This window comes from Buteo buteo, chromosome 22 (genome assembly GCF_964188355.1).
Source record: "Buteo buteo chromosome 22, bButBut1.hap1.1, whole genome shotgun sequence".
NCBI lineage: Eukaryota > Metazoa > Chordata > Aves > Accipitriformes > Accipitridae > Buteo > Buteo buteo.
Window position 1 is genome coordinate 9,090,970 of NC_134192.1, and position 23,431 is coordinate 9,114,400.

The following is a 23,431-nucleotide window of genomic DNA, read 5'->3' on the forward strand; positions in this document are numbered from 1 at the left end:
ACCAGGATAACTAGCTACATTGGGGGTGGAAGAAGTCAGTCAGACAGCATGACTGCCAGTGTCTCTCGTCAAAACTGTCATTCCCACAGAGCTATCATGTTTAGAAATAAAGATGTATTATGCAGGTATTATGGTGGCAAATAATCTTATAAAAATGATGATGTGTACTTTCAAGATAAGATCAGGAAGTGAAGCAGCTGTTATGCAGAAACTAAACTACAGAGACTAAATATATCTCACCTTCTGTGGAGTACTACAAACACTTAATTTTGGGGGGTTGGGGTTTTTGGCTTTTTGTGTTTGTTTGTTTGTTTGTTTTTAAACTCTTCAAAAACACTTTCAGCAACTATTTTTTTTCAATTAGCACAAGTTTGCAAACACAACAGAGGAATATGGATAGCAGCTGCTTTTTCCACATCAACTAAGCTGTCAGTCAGATGAGCTATCAGATTTTACATTATGTTATTGATTCAAAGAGCTCTGAACCCAACCTATGCTCAAACTGGAGAGAGACAAGAATTAGCTTCTGCAAGTAAGCACACAGGACAATGTTGAGACACTGACAAACAGTTGCAAACAGACCTGTGATTTATTATAGCTCTCAAACACTGCTGTTGGGATGGTGATGGAGAAAAATCTTGAAAACAATAAGTACGCTGCACTCAGAAATAATGTTTTGGGCTGTATTTACCATCCATTTGTCTGAGAATGGTATAGCATGAAGAAAACAGAAGCAAGGCATCTCTAAAAGTTCTCGTTTAGGATCAGCTCTAGGGATATGGTTCCACTACAGATAAAAATCAGTCAGATAAAAGTCTGACATAAAATATAAAAATACAGATAAAAATCAGGACAGTAAAGCTTTAGACCTTTATTGTCCTGATGATGCCTTCTTTCCAGTGCAGAGCTGCACAAGCATCAGTGCTGCTGAACCAGCTGAAGATCAAGGATGGAGTTCCACAAGGTGGTCTGAGCAAAATTACCAGTTTAACCTGCTAAAAATAGGTCATCCCTCTCTTTTGTCTCCTGCCTGCTCCCCTCACATGCCCTCTCTTTGCACTGGTTCTGGTGCATGCCGATTTCAAATCAGGTCTCCTCGAATTATTAGAAGTGGCACAAGACTAACTCAGAAAACAGAATATTTGGGGCTGGATAAGTGAGCTACATTGGCTTACTTAGCGATTATAAAAGTGTCAGTTTGGTGTAAGTGGAATAATCAATGGCTGGAAGGTAGAGAGAAGGAGACCAGAGAAAAGCAAGAACTCAGCATTTGAGTAGCAGAGGGCTACCATCTTCACCCAGCTGTCACGTGAAGCCACAGCACGTTCTTTATAAAAGATCTCCCTGATTGAGCTGGCTGCATGGTCAGAGTGTTAGTGTACGTTCAAAGGAGAAGGCAGGCATGCACAACCCAGACATACTGTCATATTCAGACAGTGAAACCTTGTTCTAAACCAGCCACTGAAAGAGGCAGTCCCCCCATTCCTCTTAATTCACATCCACCCATAGATGCCCCGACCCCATTCTCACATTGGGCTAACAAGACTGAGGAAATGACTCAGGGTAAAGATTTTATTTTTTTTCCTCGTTTAGCTTTAGTCCCTTCAGTTCCCTATTTGGTTCATCATGCAGCCTCAAACTTATGCAGGGAAAACCAAGGCAGGAATGAACCACCAGGAAGAAATGCCCACCTTTGGCAGGATCAATTTAAACTACTTGCTGAAATACAGTGAAAGTACACCAAAAATATCACACACCTGCTTAGCTCATTTTAAAGCTAAGAGCTCATCCACATTGTGACATTGGAAAATAAGGACAGGTGCAACTTCACAATATAACATAGTATATTGGCTTTGTGTGGCAAGGTTTTGGTAGCTGGGGGGGGGGGGGGGGTGTTACAGGGGTGGCTTCTGTTAAGAAGCTGCTGGAAGCTTCCCCTGTGTTCGAGAGAGCCCATACCAGCCGGCTCTAAGACGGACCCGCCGCCAGCCAAGGCCAAGCCAATCAGTGATAGTGGTAACGCCTCTGGGATAACATTTTTAAGAAGGAAAAAAAGTTGGGACAGGACTGGCAGGTTCTGGCAGGACTTGTGACCCCGTGGGTGACCCACGCTGGAGCAGTGCACTCCTAAAGGACTGCAGCCCGTGGAAAGGACCCACGCTGGAGCAGTTCGTGAAGAACTGCAGCCTGTGGGAAGGACTCACGTTGGAGAAGTTCATGGAGGACTGTCTCCCGTGGGAGCGACCCCACGCTGGAGCAGGGGAAGAATGTGATAAGTCCTCCCCCTGAGGAGGATGAAGCAGCAGAAAATAACGTGTGATGAACTGACTGTAAACCCCATTCCCCGTCCCCCTGTGCCGCTGGGGGGGGTTGGTAGAGAATCCGGGAGTGAAGTTGTGGCCGGGAAGAAGGGAGGGTTGGAGGGAAGGTGTTCTGAGATTTGGTTTTATTTCTCATTACCCTACTCTGGTTGATTTGTAATAAATTGAGTTAATTTTCCCAAAGTTGAGTCTGTTTTGCCCGTGATGGTAATTGGTGAGTGATCTCTCCTGTCCTTATCTCGACCCACAAGCTCTTTGTTATATTTTCTCTCCCCTGTCCAACTGAGGAGGGGGAGTGATAGAACGGCTTTGGTGGGCACCTGGCGTCCAGCCAGGGTCAACCCATCACACATAGGCTCACTTTATTTCACTCCAAAGTAATCATAGTTTCTAATGGTTATATATCCTGCTCCAGATATACCTACAGCCGTTCTCCATATTGTCACTATCTTCCCAAGTTTTGTGTTTTACTGAATCCAGAGGCAAAATTACCTCTGCCTTGACCAAGCCTTTTGTTATTAAGCATAACTTTTATTGGCAAGTTACATTCAAAATGGGCCAGGCAATGTAATGATGAGCTTTACTAGGTTCAACAGGTGCAATAAATAAAGCAGAAAGTGTACTACTCCACACATTACTCACTACCATCACTAGACAGGAACAATGGGTCTATTTGGATAACAAAACCTAATACAAGTCCACATCTCACCATGTTATTCAAGCCCTGTAGTTGGATTGGACACCGTAAAAAAAAAATCCCATAAGGACCTCTCCTAAGTCAGTAACAACTTAACAATTTGTCCACATTCACTACATGCAAATCCACACAGGTCCTCAATGTCAGGGAAAAAAAAACCAAAACAAAACATCTTCACCGTGAGAGCAATTAAATATTGGATGAGATTGCCCAGAGACATGATGGACTGTACCTTGCAGGAAATACTCAAGACTAGGCTTGACTGTGCCCTGGATAACCTAATCTAAGGCCCTACTTGCAGCAGAAGCCTGGACCAGATGATGTCCAGAAGCCCCTTTTGACCTAAACTTCTCTGTAAATTGGTATTTCTATATGCAGCTTTCTCTCTCTTTTCCATCATCCTTTTGCAGTCCACATATCCATTCTCTATTATAAGATGCATAAAATGCCAGCAGTAGAGATATATTCACTTCTTCTACAACAGTTTTGTCAGTGAGTACAACTCCTCACACCTAACAATTATGTTTAGTTCAGTTTCATCTCTTAAGACCTATTCATCAACACTACAAAATATTCTAAGCAAAAGCTTTTATTTTTCCTTATGCTTTCATTCCACAGACTGTTTGCATACAGAATGCAAAATTTCTGTAAAAAAATTTTAAAGAACTAAATGTTTATAGAGTATAGCCCATTGATTGACATGTTTCTCTGGAGAAGGAAATAAGATTCTTGCTGTAGCCTCATATACTCAACAATTCTCTGGACAAAGTTCTTAAAAATTCACAGCAGAACTCTCCAACATTTTGTAAAGAGAGCTCTTATAAAATTATCCTAAATGAAAGCACCCCAACAAAATGTAAACTGAATTTTACAAAAGACAAAATAAAGCATTTACTAAAGAGAGGTCAAAATGATCCACACCAAGCACAGCACACAGATTTTGGCAAAAAAATGGAAGATAATGGTTAGTTAACATCATTGTCGCTCAATTCCTTCCATAAGATGGATTTTTTTTTTACCTGAAATAAATCTGTGTAAATTCATTACTGTATTAGCTGCCTGTTATATTTTTCATCAGTTTCATCAGTAAAACAAGTGTTGTCTTACCATGTCTTCTTTTCCTAAAGTAAAGCTCTTGGTGATTCATATTTATCACTGCCTTGGAGACTGTCCAATAGTCTAACATTTTCAAGAAATCAAGTAAGGCATGTAGTACTACATTTCCTAATTAGGGAGGATAACCTGCAGTCTCTAAGCAATGAAATCTGTATGGATCAGAGGTGCTCAGTAGTCTACCTGAAGTTTAGCACATAGCATCCATAATTTCACAAATACATAGATGTAAGCGTTGTAAATGTACAAAATAAAAACATTAATTCTCTTTAGTTTATGCTGACACCAGATTCTGTGGTTATTCTTTTTAAGCAGCCATGATGTCCATTAGTAGGTCAAACAGTTAAAGTTAATTGGCAAGAACTCTGTATTAAGACAACTCAATAGCATAAATGATATAACTTACCAAGTTATGTGACTGGGGAAAAGCATATTTTGTAAGAACTTCAAATATATCTCTTCTACTGTGCCCTTCTTGTTTTAATGCAAACCGTAAATTTCTCATATCCTAAAACAAAGGCATTATCTTTTAAGTGAGCCAAAGCAGTAAGATACTTTTATCTGACATACAAACACTATATTATACACTAAACATGATTTAGAATCTGCTTGCAATGCACCTCAAACCATTGTGAATGTTCAGTTTTATTTCTTGTCCATAAAATAGAAAAGAGCATAAGAACTCTACAAATAAAGCAGTACCACACTCTGTGTAGTGCAAACGCTGCTTTGGCATAAAGCCATCAGAAATGACTGTATCTGATTCACTAAAAAGATTCATGGGCTACTGAATGTTTGCAGGATGGGAGTTACTCTCTGTTTTCAAAATGAAAATTTGCCAATAATCTGTCCAGAGTACATTGTCCCTAGCTATTTTCTCATCACTAACATCAAAAATAAGCAATATGCACATTAACTACTAAGAATCAAATGTGTATACATACTCCATTAATGAGTCAAAGTATCCTGAATTATCCACTGGGAACTCCCCTAGGACTGTATTTTTTTATGGCAACATAATTTTTTTGTGAGACTAAGAAAACAGAGGTAGCTGTTACATAAGCTTTTCATTGCCTTTACAGCTTACAAAACCCCCATTTGAGGTGTTCTTTGAAGATTTTAGGATTATAAAAAAATTACTTTTAGAGCAAATGAAATAATGAAGCAATGCAGGAATAATGCCCTAAAACAAGACTACTGTGCAAAACCTCTTGTCAATTAGCGATTTGGAAAGGAAGACCAATCCCTCTCCTCACATGCAGAGAGGACAGTTAAATAGCCCTTTATACAAAATGTATTTCCCTGTCCAGTTCCAAAAAGCTCTTTTTAAATTCAGTTCTGAGGAACATATGTTTTTTCATTCCTATAAATAGGTAAGCAGTGAGAAAAGGAACCTCTAGATTTCATTTCCTGTTGAGTTATTGGAAAGTCTTACTTTACAGGTTATATCTAATCCATAAGAGTTCTCTCCTCTGCTTGAAGCTCCTCCCATTTTTTCAATCCTTGAAATTACGCCCAATGGAACATTCAATACCAGAACTGGGTCCTGCAAGGAAAGTTTAAGTAAGGAAAAGATTAAACTGAAGACTCAAGCAAAATGTTCTTATGCATTCTAGAATAGAAAGCAGACATGAAATACATACAGGAAGCAAAAGTGTGTTTCTGTGTTTGATTGAGTCTCCCCTCCCAACATGTTATGAAGGCTGTACAGTCACTCTACAGCCTTGAACATCATCCAATTTAACATGCAACAAAAACACTTCATGCCTAATACAGTATGCAGGGAAAAAAGCTGGCAACACCCTAAAAGATGCCTTCTGCTTGCTAAGACTGCTTTATTGATATACAGAATAAAGTAGAACAAAATGAAAAAGAAATTACTAGTTGAATTAGCTGCAACCAGAAAGACGTCAGTTCAGCAGTCCTAAAACCTTGTTTTTAAAACAAAAAATATCATGAAACAGATAACAAGTGCATTTTATTCTCTTTTATGTTCCTGCTTACTGAACACACTACTACTCCCCCCACCCATGTAAGGTTCTATTGATCAAAGTATTTTTCTTTTCCAACAGCAAGGACAATCAAAATCTTGGTTTACTGATTGCCATTTTAAGAACTATTGCACATCATTAGTCACTGCCCTTGATCTATCACAGAATAAGTGTAAAGGGAACAGCGATCAAAAAAACTCCAACAGATAAAAGATAAAGGTATCAGTTCAGTCTAAGTGATTAAACTGTAATTTTACCAGGCAAAAGTCACACTTTTGCAACACATTTAACTTTAAAGAACTTCCATTTTTAGATGGATTTCTCAGTGGCACAAAGGCAATTACTGTTTAGTCATTACACAATTAAGATATGGTTATTACAAACATTACAGAGCATTTCAAGTAAAAAGCCTCCCATGCAATTCCACAAGCATACGTGTGCCAAAACTAAAACAAATGAACTGGCCACAAAATAAATCAAAGGCAGTGGGGGTGAAGGGAAGGGGGTTTAAAGCCAACTCATCATCTGATGGAAGTAATTGTGGCATATTACTCACATTTTCCACACTTCTTAGGTACAGCCTGTAGTTTGTGATGTACACTCTTCCTTTAACGGGGCCATTAAATGGACACATATAAATAACATCCTTGTCTGTAAGAAATGCAGCATTTCTTAAAGATTGCTAAAAGAAAAAAATCAGAGCTATGGACAGCATCAGTTAAGTAGCAGTAAAATAAAGAGTGCTGCACTCAGCCACTCTGAGAGATGAATGAATTTAAAAAGTAATAAATCTGAATTTTGTCCACTTGAATTATTAAGAAAATGTGAAAGTTTCATACACTAAACTTGTCCAAATTAAATCAGCAGATTTCAGTAGCCTTCCCTAGTTACATCTGTGTTCTTCTCTTTCTTGGCACTACGTGGGAGAGGGCAGGACATAGAACAGCGAGTAGATTTAAGCCCTCTCTGCGATTACTGAACCAGTCTATTAACTATCCCAGCACAAACACATTCTTCTGTTGATACTATTACATCTTCCAGTGCTCTGTAACCAATTCTGCATTGAAGTACATAGTTCAAGTTGTAAAGTGTTTAGGGAACTCACCATCCTGAAGAGAAACATCACATTTCAATTTGAGGCAATCAAATACAGCAGGGCCATCAGTATTGTTTCAGCAAGGACAGTAACAAAATGAGTACTAACACATACTACTCAAAAAAGAAAGATATAACTGAAGCAATGCCATTGAAGACTTACGTGAAGCACTACAAATACCTCTTTCTCCCTGTCCACTCATTTCTTTAGCCCAGTCTATTTATCTGCCTTCTACAACAAGCACTCTCCTTCCATCGTGCTACCCCAAAGCACAGACGATTGTCATAGGGATCATACCAAACATTCATCTTAGTCCCACACCCTCTCCCTCACACCCTCCCTACAACTTTCCTCATTAAAAACATAACTACTTCCTCTGAATCACCATTTTTGGTTTCACCTCAGCCAATCTTGTTTACAAACCCACCTAACAAATGCTCGGGCCAGAGGAAGGCGAAGCTTCACAAATAAAAGACAGAGCGCTTTCAGTTGCATTCTGATACCTCAACACAAAATTCCATGAGTGGAAGACTCCATTCCAGGAAGAGCCTCCATCAAGTAAGAAATCACTGTACACAATACATTAATCTCCCTTATGCTACAACATTACTGTTTGTAGATGCTAACAAGTGCATAGTAGCTATGTGCATGCCATGTTCCATCAAGGAAGCATATGACTGTACTTAGGGTAGTCACAGTTTGGGCTAAGGTTCCACACTATTGTACACGCTATCAGTACATAGTGGGTGGCATGTAGAATTCTCTTGACTTCGGAAAGCTTGCAGGGGGTCTCATCACTGGACACCTACTACTTAGTCTGTAGATACAATGACGACACATCTTGACTTGCAATTTCTTTGTACTGGAGGATCTGCCACATGTGGAAACCAAGATTTTAAAGAATTAAGAAGTTATTTGTGATAAGTGATAAAAAGTCCCTATCGCAATTACTTTAAAAATTCATGGCATTTTAGTATGACTTACCCCTGCCACCAGCCCAAACCAGTCCAAATTATGAAACAATCCAGTAAGATACATGTATATGCCAGACTGCTAAACGTACACTGCATTAGACAGCTATATAGCTTCATACCTGTCACTCTAGTCTCTCCTGGCAGACGAGGTATTTCTTCATTTTGTTCCCAGTTAGTTCCATCTTTTAGAGTCTACAGAAAGCAAAGTACAACAGCACATCATATTTTATTTACAATTCCTTCATGTTCCAGATTAAATTCTTAAAGGTAATTTCTGCATGGGAAAGAACAGTTTTTTCCACAGTAGAAATTGACAGACTAAACCAAAACAGGAACACACACTACTATACTAAACTGCAACTATTAAACATTTAAAGGTTGAACAGATCTGAAACATAAGCCTGTTTTAGTCTTTCTCCTTCTAAAAGAACACTTAACTATATTTCCCTTAAATTGGAATTAAATTTCTACACTGTAAGTTCTCTGAAAGTTTTATGCATTTAATTTTCAAAGTACGCTAGGCTTGGAAGAACAACTGAAATCACTTAAGCAAACTACTCAACAACTACTACACACAACCTACTCATTTGTGACTTTCCCACGTTCAGTCGTTTTTAAGTACGATTAATAGAAGATAATCTTTGGTTTTGAAGAAATGTTTAAAAAGCTAAATAAAACTTTAGTTTCTGTTTTCTTGCACACAGGTTACATTTTCTTCAGCCATGCAACATCAAAAAGCAGAGGGGAAAACCACTCAGTTTTAATGTATTTCCCACTGGAGAGAAACATTTTAAAACTGAGCCAGCCAAACATAACTAGGTATAACTTATCAATTGTAGTACAGAATCTTTCTACAGCATCAAAATGCCAAAACTTTCAAGAATGCCACAGAATATTTCAACGTAGAAAGCAAGGATAAGTGTAAGTATATTAGAATTGATTTTAAGGAAGCTCTCATAACTTATGATACAGAGAATATTTCACCCATCCACTCTGACAGATATTTAAATCAACTCAGTTAACTGCATTAGAATTTTAGCAATAAAAGTAAGTATATACATTCAAGAAAAAAGTCATTCAAATACTCATTTTTCTACCCAAATATAGATGATAATGATCTCTGGGATCTCAGATGTAAAAAACATGAAAAAAGTTACACTCACCCTTTTACTTGAGGAACTCTCCAAGGAGTTTGAATTATATTTAGGTGTTGATGATGAGGCCATATCGGGTATCTGATGAGAAAGCACAAATTGGAGACTTAAACTTCCTCCTGGACTACATACTATTAACAAGAGAGATTTTAGACTTTGGAGGTCCACAGGTAGACATCAAGAGCTTCCAAGAGTGTTTTGCAAGTTACAATTCATTTAAAAAATTACACAGTGCCTTGCAATTGAAGGTCACTATTTAAAAGCATCCAAATCTGACAAGAAATTCATTACTAGCTCTGGAATTGGTTCTTATTATAATGAATATTCTGACTCAAGCTGTATTTTGAAATTCAGTTGTTTGAATACTATTATTAGTTCAGTCAACAGACATTAGCGTGCTTGTTTTAAGCCACAGAATACACATACTATGAAATGCAACCTACTTGGAGCATTTGTATTAAGACTTTTCATTTAGGAAAACAGGGAGAAACTATACAGTTATTGCACAGCTCTTGAAATCATAAGCATGTCGATACACTCCAGTGTTTCAAGTTTTAAAAGAAAGAGAGAGAGAGAGAGAAGGAAAAAGCAGGAGTTCCACAGTACTACATTTAAAAACAATCCCCCATTTCCTAAACTGAAACTTCAGTTAACACACCAGAAGGGGGAGTGTCCAGCCTTCTGGTCTGAATAGCCTTGATATGTTTAAAGGAAAAGGATTTTTTTTTTTTTTTTCAAACGGTATTGATTAAATATACAATCGCATGATACAGGACGCATCTTCTTAATCATTTCCTGACATTGCACAAGGGATCTCTAGAACAAACACTGCGAAAATGCTCATACTTGAAGTTACTCCAAACAGTAACTTTGTACTAAATTATACTTCCCTTTCACTAGTCACACGCCCTCCATCAAGCTGATTTGACAACACACATCAATCCTGAAGAGTTGTTGGTTGGTTGGTTGGGGGTGTGGGGGTGTGATTACAGACTAGCAATCTTTGTTTCTATTCCAGAAATGAAACATTGTAGCCTTAAATAAGCACTTTCTCTCCCCTCTCAACACAGAAAAAAATTTGCACAGATCTCTGTACCATGACAAATCAGCCCATAACAGTGGGCTCACAGTGACACTGCAACAGTCCTACACAAGCAATAGCGCAATAGCGACAGATTAAACTGCAAGATTCAAAACACTTTGAAGTTACTATAAGGATACAGGAATGTGTCTGTGCAGGAAGAAGGGGGAAAGCCACAACCTGAAGTTCTACAGCTTTCTTACCTCCTTACAGTGCCCAAGTCTTCCACATCTCATAAAGAAAACATAGGAAACCTGACATTGTATTTAAAACTGTAATATTCAGTGATACAGCTTATCAGTATAAAAATCACACCCCTCCACAAAAAAAAAAAAAAAAAAAAAAAAGAGAAGAAGAACCCAACATTAAGTTGGAAAATGAAGAAAAATGCTTTTGAATATCGCAGAGCCTGTGTGACCCTGTCATGTGGAGGTATTTCTTCCTTTCTGGGTCTCCAGCAGTCTCAGTCTTCTCCAAACACTGAAACAGAGGGGTCCTGAACTAATTCTAGTGCAACGCCAACAATTTACATGAAAAGCTATTAGCAATCAACATTAAATCATTGTTCTTTCAAACTACTCTCCACAGAAAAACTATTGCAACACTGGTGACTAATGTTTTGACTATAAAATTTAGAAGATTAAGAGAAGATACCTTCAGTTTTTCCTTCCTTGCAATATCTTACATACTATAAAACTTAAGGTAGATTTAACTTTTTCTATACTGCTTTGTTAACTTGTGAACATCCAATATTGGGTCAGATGACTCTGCTTAATTTATAGAAGCTTAAGTTTCCTAATAAACAGATATTTATAAAGGTAAGAGGTATATTTACTCAGAGGCTTCTTTTAAAATGTTTTCCTTATGAAGTGGGTTTTGTTCATATTTTAAGTGAGAAATACCAGCCGAGACAAAGGCACAGCAGCCCCAGTTTTTCTGTCAGCATAGAAAGTGGTTTTAACTAGAGCTCACATAAATTTAAATTAAGGCTGCACCAACCCTGAGAGACAAGTGAGCATAAACAAGCCCTAGAAAAGTGACTTTTAAAAGATGTGGCAACCCTGAATAGATCTGCACTGCAAAATGGAAATTTTGACTGCAGCAGGTACAGGCACACCCAAGCTAGCTGTTGATCTTACAGCCGCAGCTACTCCACCAGCAAAGCCACAGACAGACAAGCTTCAGCAGAGGTCACACAAGCCCACCCAGTATCCTGGACACTCTTCTCTGTGCCAACCCACTGCCTAAGCTCCTAAGAACAAAAGCTCGTTTGGACATTCCTTATGCCTTTCAATACTACCTCCAATCGTACCATACTTCTGCTGCTCACAGAGGGAAGAGTAAGAAGTGTTTTAAAAGCCTTCTGTTTCTTCCTTTGCTTTCTGTATGATTTCCTCCCTTACTGCACATTCACTAAGCTTTGGCTGAAGTGTAGCATTACATGAGGCGAGTTACGATTCTGTAATAATCATCTGACTCCAGAACACTGACTACAACTTTTCCAAACCTCAGTGTAAATTAAAAGGACTTAGCAGAGATCCCTTCAGATTCTCAGAAAAATTTCTCTTTATAGAACCTGACAATACAGCAGCACAGAGCTTGTCTTCCCTCCACACTGCCACCCCACTAGGCCACTTCAAACAAACAAGATGTCTGCGGAGCTCTTGCAGCAGACCTTTGTGTGTGTGTTTCTGCGTATGTAAGTTTACTTTGTGTAAAATTCCCCCAACTCTCCACGAGACCGATTTCTTTAAACATATTGAGAATTAATTCACTCACTGACTTCAATTTCTATAGAATATTTCATTATAGAATTACAACCAACTACTGTTTCATTTCCAACATTTTAATGATGCAAACTAGACTTATTCAGAGCTAATTAAGTTGAGTATGTATTGAAGGTAAGGTGTTATCTGTCAGATTTTTTTTAAATCCATCAAATATTTTCACTAAAATCCATGCACATTATTTCATCAGTATATAAGTGGAAGAATTCTTTTAATGCTACCTGGATTTTGCTTTGAAATTCAATCACACTTCAAAAACACAAATACTAATAAGCATATTTATAACCACCACCATTTCCCCAATTTCTGTAAGTAAACCATTATCAAGTAATTAAACTTTACATTATAGAACACCCATTAGCAATTAGAACAATGTCCACTTTTGGACCCCAGTACAAGACAGGCATTGATAAACTGCAGCGAGTTCAGCAGAGGGTCACCAAGAAGACCAGGACCTGGAATGCCTGTCCTATAATGAGAGGCTGAGGAAGCTGGGAATTGTTCAGCCTGAAGAAGAGACAGCTTCAGTGGGACTCTCGGCTGCCCACCACTACCTTTGAGGTGGTTACTGAGAAGACAGAGACAGGGTACTCAAAGTGGTGGGTGATGAGAGGACAACACACAACAGAAACCAAAACAAACTAGATTCCAGCTTGATTTAAGGAAATAAAAAAAAACAACCCACCCTACTTTTGTACCGTACAGGCAATCAGGCAGTGAAAACAGGGCCCAGCGAGGTTGCAGTCTCCATTCTCAGAGGTTTTTAAGACCCAACTGAACAAAGCTTTGAGCAACTGGGTCTGATCCTGCTTTGAGCAAGAGGTTGAACTAGAGACCTCCTGAAGTCCCTTTCAACCTGAATTACTCTATGCTTCTGTGATCTTCAGGCAACAGACAAGATTAAGTTCTCATTTAAAAGTACCCATCAAACAAGGACACACCCTTAAAGAAGTGGACTCCTCTGTATCAAAACAGCAAACAAGTTTTCAAAAACATTTAAAATGAACATGAAATATCTCCCTTTATAATATTATTTCTTTTTCTGTCAAACTGTAGAAGCAGCTTCTGGCAACCTCCCAAAGTAATATTGCCATGAACAATTCAAAAACATACTCCATCACAGTCTTAAAATAGCTACAACTTTCTCATTATCACAGAGCAGCAGTAGTCCTTCCACACAGGGAAAAATCTTGCAAGTAGTTTTCCACTGCAAACACATTTTATTCCCCAGTATCACCCATATGTACTTCTAGACTTGCACAAAAATTGAAAAACATACAAACCTCACGCTTGTCAGCAGCTGAACAGAAGTACAATTACTCTGCAATTTTAAAACAAATCAGACACCTTTGTGATATTCTGCAGTTACACACAGCCAACATTCTTCCCTGAATCTAGAACAGCAAGGAGACAAAGCTGTTTTACTGGATTTAACTTGAACTAATAAACAAAGCTTTGTTAAAGTTACCAGAACTTAATATAGTAACACTACCAAGAAATGTAGGCTCCAATGATCTTACAATAACAATTAAACTACTTGGGATCTGTATTTTCATTAAAGATTATATTTATACTTGAGTTTCCTAGGATTCATGGGGATGGAGGTACAACAACATTTGAAAGGGTAGGCACCGAAGGCCAGATTTTAAGAATTCAGTTCAAGGATCCTGTCTCCTCTTTACGAATAAATGCCAACAGACACAAGTATATGCCCACACAGAAAATCTAAATAAACTTTAAAACATTTAAATAGGCTTTTGAGGGTTAAGAAACCTGAAAAGACCAGCTACTCTTTCCTTAAGCTTCATCACTGCCAACAGGTTAGGTTATGTGTGCATTGTAGCTTGGAAAGACCACCAAGACTCTTGTAAGGCATGTTTAGATTGACAACAGCCTGGTGAAAGTAGTTCTCACTGTTTAATGATCCAGGAACAAAAAGCTCATTTGACATTTTGCTGGTCCTTTTAAGGCTTCATTTTCACACCAGAATCACACCAATTAATTTGTAGCTATTGTATAACTGAGCCACGCTTGCATCAACCTAAAATCTTTATACATTTAAAGAACTAGTTTGTGCCCAAACACGACATAATCTACATCTCCCAAAGGATTACTACCACAAATATATGAGATCAAGTAAACTGCATCAAGTAAATTGTGAGCACCACTTTCCAGGTATTTAATATTTTTGACCCTCCATCACCGGATTAAAACTTTGGAGGAAAAAAAAAAAAGGGGGGGGGGCGGGTCAAATTTGTACCTATATTAATCATTTGGAGCAACAACAATTTTGACACCACTTCATTTTACATTAAGCTTTTAACTTTCTATAGTCTGTAATGTTCAATATGTTAATCTGGAAAAGTGGAGGAAATTAAACTGCTAAATTATCATACACATAAGATATTTACAGAATATACTGAGTAAGAGGTAAACATGATGTGAAGAAACATTAGTGACATTACTATAGTTGAAACAGTTTGGTTTGGGGTTGGGGTTTTTTTGTGTGTGTATATATATATATACACACACACATACATATATATAAAAAAATAAGGGTAGCAGGATAAGCGTGAGAATTATTTGCGTTTACTAGAATCAGATTTGTCAATACAGTAAAAATGAACAACAAAAAGTTTGACTGAGTATCTTCTAGAAGCATTCCGATTTCTGTCACACATCAATAACCATGACACAGGATAACACCAAAGTTCGCATAATCCTGCTCCAGATAATGATTTGTTCAAGAATGAAAAAAGCCTGTGCATCTTCAAGGCCTCTCCTAAAAATATAGTTACAAAATTTACTAAGCCCCTTCATTTGCTATCATAGTAATTCAGAAAACAATTAGAGCACTTCTAAAAAGAGTTACAGTTACAATTGAACAATTATATGACACTTGAAAGCAATCAGTGTGCTGGGTTAATCATTCAAGATCTGCAAGGCATCTGCCAATCTAGATAAAAATGAAGTTATTTTCATAGTTAGACCTGATACCAAACAAGGAATTATTTCAAAGAGAAGAAAAATAGTACTGTATTAGTAAACAATTTTTCACTGTGTTTGAGAGGTAAATGTAAGTTAGTGCAGGTATATAGAAAAAGCTGCTTGCACCCTCATTTAAACAGAGGATGGAAAAAATGAAAAAGCAGGTTTATAATGATAAGGTATGCTGGTATTACAAAAAGACTGTAGAGTTTTATTTGGTACACTAACAACCTACAGAGCCAGTATGAATATAATGCCTTGTGCTTCCCATAATAAAATTAAAAGCATAAAATACAAAGTCCTAAAAACAAAACCACATCTGTCAGCACCACAACTGCACAGAAGAGATAACACCTAATACACAGGTTTTCAGAAATAACATATAGAATAGAGCAGAAGTCTAGGAATTTCTAAGACAGTACAAAATTAAGCTAAGAGAACAATGAAGGGAGAAGAAAAAAAAGAAAAAAGTGTTTCACTCCAAGTACCAAGCAGAAAGGAGCATAAATCCTTTTAAAAAAATAAAAATGAAAAAGTAACAGTCCTGAAGGGTCAAGCAAACAACAGCATCTAAGTTATCATATCAGAGAGTCACCAAAATAAGCATCAGCATCTTTAACACTAGTAAACGAGCATTTAATCTAATGAAGTCAAGAGTAGTCATTCATCTCATTAAAGGTTAATAAAATTTTAGAATTAGAAATAAAGATATACAGGAATACAAAACAAGTCACAACAAAGATCTACAGCAGTGAAGGCAGTTTTCTAGACTTCAGCTGTCCCTAACCAAATAGCACCAATCAACCAAAAAGAAACATAGTGAGACCGAAGTCCTGCAGCCAACTAATCAAGTCCATAGAAATAAATACATCTCTTTCACACTCATCTAACTAGTTATATTTTAGCACAAAGGAACTATACTCAATAACAGAAACAAAAATAAGGTAGCAGAAGTCTCCAAAGTTTAACGAAGCTACAAAAAAAGTAAGTAACATAAGGCAGAGCATTCCAGCTTCAAACAGTCATGTAGTACTGACATCAAAAACATGCCTAGAGCAATGCCAATTTAGACAACACAGTTACATGTATTTACTTGTGGCCAGTATCAATTACCTGTCACTCATTATGCAACTGATGGCAAACAGAAAGAAAGGAAAACTGACTTACCTGTGAGATGTAAATATTATCAAAACAGGAAAAGGAAGAGGTTCTATTAAACCACTTAAGAGAGCACTTATGATTTCTTACCATCATTTTAAGGGCAAATCATACCTATGATGCACACCAACAAACCACCTTTGTGTATCAAGTCATAAGCTTCTACCTGCACTTATTCCAGAGTGGATCTTTGGAGTCAACATGGACTGCTAGGTCACAGAATCTCCTATTTCTTCTTTGCCATCACAGTAACAGGGTGTAAAACCCTTCCAAGTGTAACCTCTTGGTAATGGAGTCTGTAGCCCTTACCTTTCCCTCAAGTGAATCCTCATGATTCTACTGATCTGAGACTGGATTATGCCACTAGTGGGTCTTGTCCCTTAATGTCTAAATGCTAGTTCCCATTCACATGTACTTACTAAACCTACATTTTCCAGGGAAACCATACGAATTTTCAAGTCTCTTTGAAAGCCTTCTCAATTCAAGCCCTAACTAGAACACAAAAAGCATGCCAGCTGTACAAGTCTCCATGGGATACTGCGCATACAGAATGCACACTAGTATTTGCCCTTCTGCACAGAAGTTTGAGTCAGTTAATCAAATTCATCAGTAATGCATTATAAAAAATTTCTGTATTCCTCAAAAAAAGTATCACTTACAAAAAAACTTGTGATCTGGAGCTCCCTGTTTGGTCAACGCAATTCTCCACCAGGCTTCCTGTCTTTAAGAAAAATGCACTCCACAATCCCTCATGTTGCCAATTCTCTACTAGACTGGGAACGGCAAGCTGTACAACTCAACACGGACTGCTGAATTTTTTTGTGAAGAATCAGAAACACTCCCTCTCCCAGAAAAAGCGTTTTCTTGTTCCCTAATGTGCCCTGTATTTGAAAGGACAAGTCATTGTCCCCAAAGTACTCAATATGAACAAGTGCAAACGAACAAAAGTTCACAACAGTCAAGTGACTGCTAATTCAGCAAACAAAATTAGAAGCACGCCAGTTGCCTGCTGGCTCCTACTTTACAGGCTCACTATACCAGGTAGTTTTGAAGATATTAGAAGGAAGACCTTGCACTAACAAAAACTAATATCCTGACAATGAAGTTCTACAAATGGCAGCAAGTAGCAACAGCTTGGTAGAAAGCGTGGCAAACATTTTCTCAGTGCCACCAGATCCTATGCACTTCTGTGTATATGTTTCTTTAAAAAAAAAAATCTTGTAGCTTGTACATGGTAGCCACATGTTGAATAAATAATAGCCGGAGGAAGTAAAAAATCTTCAGTTCTGTCTTAATTGGTATTTCTCCTGTCTCCATATGAAGGTTTTCTTTCACTGTCTTAACTTCTCAGGGAATTTGACTCCTACCCTATTTTCAAAGTAAATCACAACTTCCAACAAGAGCTAACATAAAAGTTTGTAACATTACTTTCTCTAATTATCAACTCAATTGCTTCCTCCTTTCAAATTATATTGAAAATGTAGCTTAGGGTGATATCCCTGGCTTTTATCCTGGCAAGCTTTCTTTTAAGAGAATTACAAGTTCTCTCACAAAAAGATGATACAGTAGGATACATGCCATCATGGACACCGAGTAACTCATCTGCTGAAGGGCTCTGATCTGTTAAGAGATTTCTCATGCTTTATATCACAGTAACACGGAAAAGCAGCACCTACTTCAGTGGTAATAAACATAACTATTTGCTAAGGCTTGTTTTCTAGCAACTGTCAGAGGTCTATTCCTTGTAATTTATGCTAACAATTATTTCTGTCCACTTGTACTTGCTTATTGCTTCTCCTGTATTTGTTCTATGCATAATATCTTTCTCTTGTCATGATTATCTTCTTTCCTGACTTTTTCTTAATATTTACTCTGGTAACTGAGTCCTAAAGCGGAAGTTCAGTCACGTGAGCGGATCAAAGAAAGTAGTAGTTTTCCCTCTATGCATGTAGCCCTGTACAGCAAGTAGCTGTTAAATCTAGCTAGATTAGGTGGCATGACAGAAGTGAGTGGGTTTTTTTAGGAACCATTTGTCACATTACCTCTAGAATCAGCATTACATCTGTAGGAAACCTATGCCTGAAGGCTGATCTGTGGCTTTCTAAACCCACCCAGTCTATTTTCTCTACTCCGCACCCCCTGCAGGGAATGTATACCTCCCACATTGTCAAAAGCTGATGCGGTTGACAGGAAAGCCTATGGGATAGCAAATACAGCTTCAAAGTTTTCTATTAAGAAAGCCTTCAGTTGCTCTCTGCTCATTCTTCTTGAAAGATATCCCCTTAGGCCACTGTAGTTCTATTGCTAAAGATTTAACTGATGATTCCACCAGAGAAATGGAAATTGTATCTGTTATATAATGATATACGGTATAAAAAAATGACACTGTAATGGTTAAAATGACAACCCCTACTCAGGCTTTCCTCCAACTTTCCTTTGAGAACTTGTATAACCGATGCCTCAGACTCATCCTCTTTCATCTGCTGTGTTTAGTTCCTTCTTCCACTACATGAATTGCTTCTCTGAATACACATACCACGGAGAAAGTACTATTCTGAGTTTGTCTCTGTTTAAAAAGAAGTAGACTAAGGACTATGATGAAATCATCCACAAACCATTCTTTGCTTCAGTCCCTAAGAAAGGGGAGATTGGGACTATCCTGCCTAAATCATTCATGGGGCAGCACCACACTTTTGGGTATGCTCTCTTTGAAGTAACAAGCAGGTAGTTTGCTGGGCACAGGAAGTTTGATACTTCTGTATTCCACATCTGCCTATGTATATTAACGCATTAATGGGTCCAGTCACATCACACAGAGTCTTTGGCATACAGCCTTTCCATTCATTATATGCAACAACCCAGCAAAGAGGCTGCACACCAATTACTTAAATTTTGTTGAAAAACACACATCCCCTCTTACACAGAAGTGTAACCCGTCTACCTGAAAAGTCTACTTACTTTAGTTTTCTCTTGCTCAGAAGCTTCCAGGTTTAATAAGTCATTTCAGTTGTAGAAAATAGAGATGTGACATGAGAAGACAACAGTGTGTTCATTCCTTCAACTTGCAAACAACATCTGACTTTTGTGCTTTAGCTGGCCCCTGACAGGAATGGAACAGGTAGGAAGACTTTGTTAGCGCTGCCAGAATATTTCAATTGACATTACTTTTTAAAAAACTTCAGAAAGGAAGCAAAATCCCAGAATAGTTGCTACTAAAAACATTCTGGAGAAAGGAAACAAACAGTACCAGTTCTTTTTACAGTTTATCTTGATGCCAAACCTCCTGATACAAGTAGCTGGAACTGAGGAGAACTTTCTCTTCTAAAACTTCAAGATACAGTTTTGAAATGTTTCTAATGTGTAACTCTTACACAGACTTTTAACCATGCTTATGTTCCCCATACATATTTGGGCATCTTTCTGCACACAATTAAGCATTTCCTCTCTCATCCCTTCCCAAAGAATACGGCCATTTATTTGTTTCTTTTCCCAAATACATTCAGGAATGACTTTCATATGAAAGCTGCTGTGTAACTCAGCAAAGTCAGAAGGAATAGACCATAAAACAAAACTTATTTTACCTGATTCAAGTTCTTAGAAAAATTAGTATGTTGTCTCCTTTAAAAGAACACACACAATATCAAAGATTTACAGTTACTTCTCATTAAATTAGTCTCGCATTCTAAATTAACTATTGTTAGTTAACACTGTAACTCTACATATCAGGAATACATTAACACTAGAGTTTGCTCAAACCCAGTGATGCTACAAGCCCATCTCTTTGGCAAGTGCGTCTTTGGAAGTTTCCTTCTGACCAAGCACAGAATGATAAACAGCGCAAAAAGGGAAAATTCTGCGGTTTATTGAAAACACCTCTATATCTCACCTCGTGATGTTTGCCACACCATGAAGCTACATACAGCCCCAAAAGTTCTGTGCGTTAAGGCTTGTTGTGCTTACCAGCTTTGTTAATAACTGCACAGCCTAACTTTTTTAACCACCTAAACCACAAATTAACATTCAAAATAAAACTATAGCATGGAAGAGGTTCTGGTTTTGCACAGTGCGAATCCTGTACCATGAGATATGTGCCCTTCACATCTGGTTAATGATAAACAAATATATGACTACTAGCAAGCAATGAGCACAATAATGTCCCAAAACAGGTATTATGCAGTAGAGCCGAGGTACTTTTTAAACATATATAGTTTTGATTAGTGCCTATCACGACAAGTCAATCTACAGGCCAACTGCAAAAGACCTAACATCTACACAATTTTAAAACCGAATTTGCCTATGATGCTTTCTATAGCACCATGAAAAGTGGGGCTTTCTGTGAAAAGAAAAAAAGCTAATGCCCTTCTTATGCTCTTAGTTACATGCACATCTGAAAAAAAAAACCCAACAAACCACAGAAGCAAACAAACCAAAAACCACCCATGACAAAGTAGGAATTACGCTTTCTGACTGCACAAAGACCAGCAAGCAGAAACAATCTATCATCTTCAAATCATTCCTTAGTTTAACTCAACTAGAAACGTTTGCTCTGAAATGGAAGGTTTCAGCTTTTCAGCCGCGAACACTGGAAGAAGTCACATGCTTCAGAACAAAATTTAAGCCAGTCAGAAATGAATACGGCAGCGGCTTAAAAGTCTGAAAGCGAATCAAGAGCACTCGGAGTATTTTCGTCTCGCGGGAGAGGATTTCTTTTTACAGGGAAGGTAAAAAATTACAGTTCAAAGGTGTCCCTGCTAAGCCATGACGCTGGGCTATGCACTTCGGCAACGTCTCGCTTCCAGATCGATTCAGCGCATCAGGGCGTGAGTCAGGAGAAGCCGGAGCCCAACAGCAACGCGCAGCCGGCTCCCACCAGCCGCAGGGCCCGGCCACAGGTGACTGCCGGCACCGCGGCCCGCCGGCGACGGAGGTGGCGGCAGGGTGGGGGGGTCCCAGAGCGCTCAGGGCGGCAAGGGGGGGGGGGGGCCTCGCCAAAGACTCCAGCGACCCCCAGACCACCCCGGGAGGCGAAGAGGCGAGCGACGGGGGACGCGAGGTGTGCCGTGCCCTGAGGGAGAGGGGCCGGGCCGCAGGGGAGGCCCGGGCCGGCAGAATCCCCCCTCACCCCACCCCACCCCGGGCATACTTGAGGGAAAGGGGGACGGGAGGAAAGGATCCCCGGCGCGGGGAGGGGCTGGGGGTGCGGGGACAGGGGCGAAGGCCGCCGGGGGTAGCCCCGCTGCCCAGCCCGGGCCCCACGGAGACTCACCGCGACGCGGCCGCCCTCACCGCCGCGGGCCCGAGTGCGGCGCCGAGCGCTGCCCGCCCCGCGCGGGCCCGCCCCGCCCGCTCACGTGACGGCCCGGCGCCTGCCGGGAGGCGTAGTCCGCGGGGGGGGGTGGGCCGCGGGGGCTGCCGGGAGTTGTAGTCCTAGGCAGGGCGGTGGCGGGAAGGAGCCGGCCGAGGCCGTGAGGGGATCGCTGGGCGGCTCGGGGTGCTGCCGGCGCCCACACCCCCCCTTGCCACGCAGAGCGCTCCTAAATGAAGCCGCCGGGGGAAAAGGAGGAGAAGGAAAGGAAAACACAGGAGAGGCGTCCGGTGTAAAGCTGGTCGAGTCGACCGGCCGATGGCTGTTAATGACCAGAGGTGCCCCAGCGGCCCAAGCCTTCTGGATGCTCCCTGACTACAAATAATCGTAGAATCACAGAATCATTTAGGTTGGAAAAGACCTTCAAGATCATCGAGTCCAACCATCAACCATGCCCACTAAACCGTGTTATGGAGTGCCTTGTCTACATGCTTTTTTAATACCTCCAGGGATGGTGGTTCAACCACTTCCCTGGGCAGCTGGTTCCAATGCCTGACAACCCTTTCAGTGAAAAAAATTCTCCTAATATCCAATCTAAGCCTCCCCTGGCACAACTTGAGACCATTTCCTCTTGTCCTATCACTTGTTACTTGGGAGAAGAGACTGACACCCACCTCACTACAACCTCCTTTCAGGTAGGTGTAGAGACCGATCAGGTCTCCCCTCAGCCTCCTTTTCTCCAGACTAAACAACCCCAGTTCCCTCAGCCGCTTCTCATAAGACTTGTGCTCTAGACCCTTTACCAGCTTCTCTGCCCTTCTCTGGGCACACTCCAGCTCCTCAATGTCTTTCCTGTAGTGAGGGACCCAAAACCGAACACGGTATTTGAGGTGCAGCCTCATTAATGCTGAGTACAGAGGGACAGTCACTTCCCTGCTCCTGCTGGCCACACTGTTTCTGATACAGGCCAGGATGCCGTTGGCATAAATACTGGTAAGAAGTAAAAGAATTGGTGATGCAGATGCCAGGAGCATTATTCATGTAAGATTAAAAAAACCAAACAAACAAAATCCTTCATAAAATGGACCATTGCCAACGCACAAAGAGCAGCTGCGTACATCTAGAGGGCAAGGTGGTGATTCAGTGACCCTTTGCTGTCTGATGCTATCTGCTCTCAGGAAAGGGGGATTTGCGATATTATAAAACTTTTTTGGTGTTATAAAACATATTTTTCAGTTACAAAACAACTGTGTCCAGTTTCTCCGGTGGTGTGGCCGGCCCTAACTTGTTCCCCTATCAGTGGAGGGACAATGCCTCTCCCTGGTCTCAGGACTGGATACCACAGAAGAGCTGATCAAAGGAAAAAAAGAAAGAAAACAATATAAAACAAAAGTAACCTTGGGCTCCTTCATGATTGCAAGTGATTAGGAGCTTCATACTGGGTTTAAGCCAGATCTCGCAGCTCCAACGGTGCTCACCTCACACCAGCACGGTGCCGGCGCCAGCTCCTTTGGGAGGAAGATCGTCACCTGCCAGTTTGCAAGCATCATACCAACAATCATTGCCTCTGCTTTTCTGTATCTTCCTGAAAAAGTCTTTCTCCGGTTTAATATTGCCAGTCATTTGTTGTCTATGAACAAGTAGTTACACCCTCTGAAGAGCTGACTGAGCTAAAGGCACTTTGAGGTGAACCATGCATTTGTGCCAGACAAGAAGTACTTTCAGCAGGAGCCACAAGACAATCATTTTAACATTAATTTTATTCA

General features: G+C 39.7%; 1 protein-coding gene across 5 annotated transcripts in view; it reads right to left on the bottom strand.

Moving 5' to 3' along the window:
- Positions 1-21,710, bottom strand: part of MTM1 (myotubularin 1) — a 47,207-nt gene extending 25,497 nt beyond the window's left edge. For 2 of the 5 annotated variants that reach the window (XM_075054035.1, XM_075054032.1), the window contains exons 1-7: positions 21,627-21,710; positions 19,319-19,460; positions 9,356-9,427; positions 8,312-8,384; positions 6,679-6,773; positions 5,567-5,677; positions 4,538-4,639 (exon numbers count right to left, since the gene is read on the bottom strand). In XM_075054035.1, the coding sequence (XP_074910136.1) occupies positions 4,538-4,639; positions 5,567-5,677; positions 6,679-6,773; positions 8,312-8,384; positions 9,356-9,418 (444 nt within the window). In that variant the 5' untranslated portion in view covers positions 9,419-9,427; positions 19,319-19,460; positions 21,627-21,710. Of the gene's footprint in view, positions 1-4,537; positions 4,640-5,566; positions 5,678-6,678; positions 6,805-8,311; positions 8,385-9,355; positions 9,428-13,497; positions 13,609-19,318; positions 19,461-21,626 lie in introns of those variants that run through there. The other 3 variants (XM_075054033.1, XM_075054034.1, XM_075054036.1) reach the window with 3 other exon arrangements.
- Between the last annotated feature and the right edge of the window lie 1,721 nt (positions 21,711-23,431).